This window comes from Oncorhynchus mykiss, chromosome 30, assembly GCF_057628025.1.
Source record: "Oncorhynchus mykiss isolate SJ-2025 chromosome 30, ASM5762802v1, whole genome shotgun sequence".
NCBI classification, from domain to species: Eukaryota; Metazoa; Chordata; class Actinopteri; order Salmoniformes; family Salmonidae; genus Oncorhynchus; species Oncorhynchus mykiss.
In genome coordinates, this window is record NC_143051.1 from 16522164 (window position 1) to 16530943 (window position 8780).

The following is an 8780-nucleotide window of genomic DNA, read 5'->3' on the forward strand; positions in this document are numbered from 1 at the left end:
GAGAGAGAGATTGTGAGAGAGCGAGAGAGAGAGAGAGAGAGAGAGAGAGAGAGAGAGAGAGAGAGAGAGAGAGAGATTGAGAGAGAGAGAGAGAGAGAGGCAGGCAGGTATACCCCAAAGTCAAATAGAGGACAGCCTCTATAACAACCTTGTAATAATTCAATGATCTCAGCAGGTCTACTCACTGCCTTTCCATCTTGCCATACCAATAGATAGTCTGTTTTTGTTGGAATATTTATTAAGAGTTTTCTTTCATTCAGTCATTGACGCAAGCCACTGTTTCCAAGGCAAAGTACGTCTAATAGACCGCCTATGATATTTCTCAGAATCTGTATTAGAAACAACACTGATACAACACCATTACATGAGGTGAATAATCCTCATCTAATGTTCTCCTGTTTAGAGTTTGTCCAGGACACCACGGACATACAGCCTGTTTTATTTATTGAACCTTTATTTAACCATGTTGGCTCTGATTAAGCTAAACTAATATCAAGCATATTTCTGATGAGTATCATGATCGGTCATATGTGCTCCTCGGCTTATAGGTAGTTCAGTTGTTGTTGCTGTGCATGCATTTTGAATCCAGATTTGAGATCTGAACAGGTCCCCCATAAAAAAGAGATCACAATGGGATTCCCTCACATGTACAATCAAATAATTAATCAATACAGATACATGCATAGCCTCATGGGTCCTGTCTGTCAGGTGAGTATACAAGTCAAGGCTTAATTTAACTGACAGCAACGATTCTATTGACACATCCTAAAAAACACAGTTCTGTTGGGTCCTTTCGTGATGGGGAAGGTTTGCTTGGCGTAGGAGTGAGGCTCTAGGGGAGTGCAGCAGTCACACAGAGGAATCATGATATGTGTTTCCCTGCTGAAACCTAGCCCAAAACTCAGAGAACTTATTTCAGCTTGAGTAATGACTCCTTTAATTAGGACTGACTTGGTTCCCTGAAGGTATTCATGACCACAGAGACAGAGGCTTTTAGATGGATGATGTAGGGAGGTTGTTGGCAGTCTCTCAGTCAATTCAAATGATTTCCCAAACAGACAGACACTAACAGCAATTATCATCCAGTTTGTAGATCTAAAGGAATCTGCTAACGTCAGGCTAACACTGTTGAATGGAGCAACCTGTTCCATTTATCCCTTTTTAACCCAACAAAACAAAAACATGTTGAAATGAAATCACAAGAATCTCCCCATGTAAAGAACAGGGAGTATTGCTAAGACTCTCTAGCCACTCAGAGACATAAATCTCCCCCGACCAGCTGGATTTTACTTTTTAAAAAGGACTAATTTGCAGTCAAATTGATTTTTAGCATCACTGAGGGGTTGGGGGAATTCTTTAAAAAAAGAGTTCATTAGAATACCTTCCTTTTCTTCCTCTGACATACTTTCTTTTAATCTATTCTCGCTGTTCTCTGACTGATTCATGAGAGATCTCTCCATTCCAAAAATAAATTAGTCTAATCAGGATTATTCAGATAATAAACTGTAACATCCTGAGCAGCTAGAGAAAAACTGAGATGGCTAAAGTATTTACATATTCAACAGATTTTAATATTATAGTTTTTTTGAATGTAACCTACTAAATATATGCAGGCATTAGCAAAAATAGGCAAGCATCTACTGGTGTTAGGGAACCGATTGACACATCTAAGGACATGAAACAAAAACGCAAATCAACGTAGGTCCCAAAAGATTTCAGACTTTTTAAAAAGCTTCTATAATCTCCCCCTTAGGGAATAGTTTGCTCTGATCCATATAGCTAAAAGATGTGTGAACATCAGTCAATCAATTCACCTGAAGCGAGAGAAGAGATGCTGCGGAGATTAACAGTGTCCTCTGTCCTGACAGCTTTTAGAGGCCAAGAGTTGAAAAGGGCTTAGTAAAATGCTTCAGATGGGGCTAATCTTATCAGATCCATAAATATAACGAGAACGCACGCACAGCTAAATGAATGGGCTCTTCCCTCCCTCTGACTCTAAGCATAGTGTGGGAAAAGAGGGTCTATGTGGATGGGAATTGAAATGCATATGAGCTATAGTCCTTAAAATTAGATTTAATATGTATTTATTAGCCATTGTATTTGAATAAATGAGTATCATCATCTCTCCAGTGATATTGACAACGGTAATTTATATTGAAATAGCTATGTTTTAATTGATAGGTCTGTCGTTTGAGTCACGTAGGTTCTCTAAACCTCTTTCACCAGCACTTCTCATCTCCTCTGTCAGCTCCTGGCCCTAATTAGAACCATCAGGATGTAACGCTACTGTCTGTATCTCATTATAATAACTTCCCCCACAATCTCCCTGTTCACCGCCTCACATACGCTACATCCACAACCTCCACATCTGCAACAGTGATTGGCTTAGGCAACCTCCACACCTCCAACCGTGATTGGCATTCGTAGGTTTAGGCAATCTCCACATCTCCAACAGGGATTGGCATTCATAGGCTTAGGCAATCTCCACATCTGCAACAGTGATCAACTAATTAAACATTATTTTCATCTCTACACCTAGAATCCTTTTTTTTTGTTGCATAATTGACGGTTTCCATGAGATTCACTCCATGGTGCTGAAAAGAAAGCTCTGCTGTTGGGATAGCTTTATATAGGCTCTAACAGTTTGTGGGCACCATTTGTCACCGTTATAGTGCAATTAATGTATTGTTTAGTGTTGTGGCTTTGCTGGCATGCATCTAAAAAACAAATGTTGAGTTTCTCACCAAGGTTTACATACTAAAATCGCCACTGTACTCTTCACAAGATAGCATAAGTCTAGTGGAAGCAACTTTTACATCACTAATTCACTACCTCAATACTCTGGATAGAATGATCCTTTATTGATGTCACTTGTTAAATCCCCTTCAATTAGTGTAGACGAAGGGGAGGAGACAGGTTAAAGAAGGATTCTTAAGCCTTCAGACAATTGAGACATGGATTGCGTATGTGTGCCATTCAGAGGGTGAATGGGTGCCTTTGAATGGGGTATGATAGTAGGTGCCAGGCGCACCGGTTTGATTGTGTCAAGAACTGCAACGCTGCTGGTTTTTTCAAGCTCAACTGTTTCTTGTGTGTATCAAGAATGGTCCACCACCCAAAGGACATCCAGCCAACTTGACACAACTGTGGGGAAGCATTGGAGTCAACATGGGCCAGCATCCCTGTGGAACACTTTCAACACCTTGCAGAGTCCATGCCCTGATGAATTGAGGCTGTTCTGAAGGCAAAAGTGAGGGGTGCAACTCAATATTAGGAAGGTATTGCTAATGTTTTGTATACTCAGTGTACATCTGGCCTAATGAGTGCCATCTCTCCCTTTAAGGTTACCTCCATGACATGCTCTCTCCAACTCTTGTCATCCCTTACTAACGAAAGGGGGAGCCCCATAATTGGATAGTGAAACTCAAAATGTCACATTAATGAAGAGAAGATTATAGGAGCGAATGAGAGGTTATACCACCATGACTCACTAATCTGATCAATTTCTTCCTCATCAGTCATCAAACCTTACACCTCAATTACAGATGATATAGCTGCGTCATCATGACTAACACTTCAGTTGCATATCATATTGCTACATCATCACGCCTAACACCACAGTTGCATATCATATTGCGGCGTCATCACGCCTAGATACTATTTTGTGCAGGGACACTATTGATGTGATCAAGGCGTTATGCCTCGATCACACCTTTAGTGTTAGAGCTAAATTGTGTGCAGCATCATGTGGATATGTGTGCAGCAAAAGATCAACATTCACCTTCTGCTACCATTTTTGTCAAGCCGTCTATGCACAGTTTTGACGCATACTGTACGTTCGATAAATCCAACATATACACCACACAGAACGCACTGCAACGCAATGCTGCAAGGCAAACGCAGCGTTCCATCGGATAGGAATGTACTTCTGATGTACCAAAATGCAATGATGTTGTTGGTGTGGTCGATGTGAACAGTAACAGATCATATTGCCAAAAAACGTAACTTCGTTTCCTACCCTCTTTGATATTGCTGCCCCAAAGATTTATGAATTAGAATAATAGTAGAATGGAAATGAACCTTCTTGATGGGATAAAAGTCAGCAATTTTGGTCAGGGAGTTGATAAGCCATGGTTTGCCAGTGTTGTGATAAAATATTGGGTAAAATAATGAATTTCAAGAATTTATCTGCAATGTATGTTTGTTAGCTAGCTAGCCAACCAGTTTTAGAAGAATGATTCCATAAATGTTTTTTAACTGCCAATATGCCAACAGTCCATTCAAACAATGCAGTCAATCCACAGATGCTTGCACAGATGATCAATTCCTTTTGGGTTTTGTAGACTCCTAAAATAAAATTCCCCTTTGTAGATTTTACATTTATTCTCTAATTTATCTATTTGTTTATGTCATGACATCCATTGCACTCCCTGTGACTGTTAATTGAGGGCAATTATTTTCAATTCGTTATTATTGCTCTCTGGTGCGGTGATGAAGTAAAAATATAATTTAATCCTCTGCGATGAAATTTTAGTATTTGCCTTATCGGCTTCCGTACGATGTCGTGGCGTTTCCGATCTTGTTGAATTAGTGTTAGCCTGCCAGCTACCAACAAAAATAGCTACTGCTGCTCGGATAAAATCTCTGACATTAGCTATCACCTTAAAGATAGGACATCTCTGATAGAATAAATCAAAATGAGACGCGCAGGTTTGGGTAAGTTTCTGTTTGAGCCCATCGTTTTCAATGGAGAACGCTCATTCGGGCTAGTTAGCAGGCTGGCTAGCTCACATATGTATAAAGAACGGGCTAGCTAGCTACTACACTTACTGACCAACTTGTTTTGGTAATTGTCATCATGGTTGCATTATAGCTAACTTGTGAACTGTCTTTTACCTACTTAGCTAAGTTACATTTTAATGCGTAAGCGTGTTACCCACACTGATGCTACCTGACAGGCCTTCATAGGTAACGTTAGCTAGATATTTCTAGTTTATTTAGCTAACGTAGATCAATGCTTTTGTACATGTCAAACAGGCGAAGGAGGACCTGGAAATTATGTGGCCAGCGGGTACAGCGCGTATGAAGAGGAAAATGAACACTTACAAGAGGGTCTGAGAGCCAAAGTCAGCGCCTTGAAACATGTAAGCATGTCAATGTGGGCAGGGCTCCGGGAAATTATATAATATGGGGTTTAGAGGTCTGGCTATCTCATATTGTTATCAAGTCCTCTGATTAACCTATTCCATGTTTGTCCTACAGCTGTCAATAGATATTGGAACCGAAGTGAAGTACCAGAACAAAATTTTGGATGATATGGTAAGGAAGTGAGTCATTGTCTGTCTACTCTGCATAAGTACACAGCAGCAAAAATACCTATTCACACACATCTCACTTTCTGTACCCCCTTCTGCCAGATTGCACAAATGAAAAAAAATAAGCTGAGTTGGCATCATTTCACGATATTGCACAACAGATCGGCTATTTCACAGAGCAATTCATATCAGGACAGCAAAACATGTCACTGGATTTATTTTGTTATTTTTTTCTGCTAACAGGACTCAGACTTTGACTCAACAGGTGGTTTGCTGGGGGCCACCATAGGGAGAGTGAAGCAGCTTTCCAGAGGAAGCCAGACCAAGCTCCTGTGCTACATGCTGCTCTTCTGCCTCTTCGTCTTTACCCTCCTCTACTGGTTTATCAAACTGAGGTGATACATTACAGGAGGCCCCGGCTTTTCCCTCCCTGCCTCCGCCATTGGATCAGAAGACCAGGATGATGATAAACAAATGTTAAAATCAAATGGTCACGCGCCAAATACAAGTGTAGACTTTACCATCAAATGCTTACTTAGGAGCCCTTAACCAACAGTGTGACAATGACAATAGGGGGTAATAATGCATGGCTGTTATTCATTTTAGACAGCCCTGATGGAATTAAGACACTGCCATAAGTTCACAATTGTAACAATGCCCATTAACAATGAGATATTCTAGGTTAATTTTGTAACTGAGTGATCTAGTAAGGCTAAGCAGTAACATAGTGTATTCGGAAAGTATTCAGACCCCTTGAATTTTTCCACATTTTGTTACATTACAGCATCCTAAAATTGAAAAACAATTTAATCCATCTAAACACTATCCCATGATGACAAAGCAAAAACAGGTTTAGACATTTTTGCAAATTCAACAAAAACAAATGGATCACATTTACATAAATATTCAGACCCATTACTCAGTACTTTGTTGAAGCACCTTTGGCAGCGATTACAGCCTCGCCTCTTCCTTGGTATGACTGTATTTGGGGCACACCTGTATTTGGGGAGTTTCTCACATTCTTCTCTGCAGATCCTCTCAATCTGTCAGGTTGAATGGGGAGAGTTGCTGCACAGCTATTTTCAGGTCTCCAGAAATATTAGATCAGGTTCAAGTTTGGCCTCTGGCTAGGCCACTCAAGGACATTCAGAGACTTAGGGTCGTTGTCCTGTTGGAAGGTGAACCTTCGCCCCAGTCTGAGATCCTGAGCAGGTTTTCATCAAGGTTCTCTGTTCTGTTCATCTTACCCTCAACCCTGACTAGTCTCCCAGTCCCTGCTGCTGCCAGGGTTTTCTCCAGATGTGACGCTTGACATTCAGACCAAACAGTTCAATCTTGTTTCATGGTCCTTTAGGTGCTTTTGTGGGCTGTCTTGTGCCTTTTACTGAGTTGTGGCTTTCGTCTGGCCACTCTACCATAAAAGGCCTGATCCGTGGAGTGCTGCAGAGATGGTGGTTCTTCTGGAAGGTTCTCCCATCTCCACAGAGTAACTCTGGAGCTCTGTCAGTGACCATCGAGTTCTTCATCACCTCCCTGACCAAGTCCCCAATTGCTCAGTTTGACCGGGCTGCCAGCTCTAAGAAGAGTCTTGGTGGTTCGAACTTCTTCCATTTAAGAATGATGGAGGCCATTGTGTTCTTGGACATTCAATGCTGCAGACATTTTTTTGGTACCATTCCCAGGATCTGTGCCTTGAAACAATCTCGGAGCTGTAAGGACAATTCCTCCGACCTCATGGCTTGCTTTTTGCTCTGACATGCACTGTCAACTGTGGGACCTTATATAGACAAGTGTGTGCCTTTCCAGAATCATGTCCAATCAATTTAATTTACCACAGGTGGACCACAATCAAGTTGTGGAAACATCTCAATGATCAATGGAAACAGGATGCACCTGAGCTCAATTTTGAGCCTCATAGCAGAAGGTCTGAATTAATAAGATATAGCAAAAATGTCAAATCTATTTTCACTTTGTCATTATGGGTATTGTGTATAGATTGATGAGGGTGGGGGGAGAAAATGTAATACATTTTAGATTAAGGCTGTAACATAACAATGTGGGAAAAGTCGAGGGTTCTGAATACTTTCGGAATGCACTGTATATACAAATGCGACTAAGCTCTCTAGGCTGAGTCACTGAGGAGCTCTCCAGTGCATGATTCATAATGCTATTTGTATGCAAGTGTGATAGATGTCATGATCTTGAAGAGATTGCTTGATCCAGTGTGACACTGACATTTGATCAATAGTGTTCAACTGTAGAGTTCCACTATAAACACACACCTTGTTTATTTGTTTTGAGGAATAAATTATAAGGCTACACTCTCACTTCAAAACATTTCCTATCCAGTCTACAGTGACCGTTCATCTCCACCACGACACACTGTTCTCCCGTGAACAACTTTAATGTAAATGTGTTTTATATGTAAATAAACAAGATGTATGTTTTGAATTTGACTCAGCGAGTAAGATCCATTTCCCCACTTTCATTAAGTAGATGTCAACATATTCAGGCTCAGTTGAGGTGCAGTATTTAGCTTATTTTATACAAATAACGGTACATACTATTCATTGCATTCCTGAGACTATCTACAAAAATTGGACAGAATCTGTGCTGACAAAAGTTGATTTTTGACATTGATTACAAATCCTTTCCACTTCACATTGAAAAGAACACACAATAATTATAAATTCACATCTGTAGGATGGGCTGTTTTCAATTGCTGTAAGGCAATGAATGGAACCGAAGTTATACCGAAGAATCTTATTTGAAAAAAAAAATTCTGTCTTGCCCTGTAGTCTAGTAGATGCATTATCATATGGTAAATGCAAAACTGCCCAATAGCCATGATGAGTGGTTAAATGGATTAACTTAAGAGTTTATGAATTGCTCTTCAGTTCTTTGATTTCTAAGGCTGCATTAAATTCCAGAAAATGTTTCTGTTCCTTCTGACCTTGTTCACTCCCCTTCACGGACTTGATAGGACTGGATAGATGTAAGCAAAATGTCGGAAACTACGTTGAGGTATCGCTACCACCTATCCAGTCATTATAGATAAGTGAAAGAAAAGGAACTATGAGGTGATTCGATTCATCTGCCCTGGGTAGGTGTGTTTTGCCCTGGGTAGGTGTGTTTTGCGCCGGGTGAAAGTTGATTGCATTCGTTTTGGAACCGGGCTGCCTCCCAGCGGGAGCCAGGTGCCCGGTTCAAAGCCCACGGCGAAGTCGGCTCGAATCAGAAGTCACGTAATTACCACGTGGAGTAATGAGTAGGATTCTGTGTTTTCACATGCAAAAGTGATTGCTGTTGATAAAAACACTATCTGCCTTGTTTGAAAATTCTAACATATATTTAATGGAAAGAGATGTTTCTGGACAACATACCATGCTGCCTTGTTGACAAAATGACAGTGGGGGAGATTACTGTTCAATTTGAGAAGAGTGCTCCTCCCTCACCGCTTTTGCC

At 40.6% G+C, this 8780-nt stretch overlaps 1 protein-coding gene across 2 annotated transcripts; it reads left to right on the plus strand.

Annotated features, from left to right (window-relative positions):
• Positions 1-4532: 4532 nt before the first annotated feature.
• On the plus strand, positions 4533-7766 carry LOC110488019 (BET1 homolog). 2 transcript variants are annotated; one of them, XM_090227660.1, is made up of 4 exons: positions 4533-4716; positions 5038-5144; positions 5263-5327; positions 5559-7766. In XM_090227660.1, exons 1-4 carry the CDS (start codon positions 4698-4700, stop codon positions 5602-5604), a joined length of 237 nt encoding a protein of 78 aa, XP_090083786.1. In that variant the 5' UTR covers positions 4533-4697; the 3' UTR covers positions 5605-7766. The 2 variants fall into 2 exon arrangements, with proteins under 2 accessions (XP_090083786.1, XP_021415649.1); XM_021559974.3 differs by having other exon boundaries at positions 5263-5319.
• The last annotated feature ends 1014 nt before the right edge of the window (positions 7767-8780 follow it).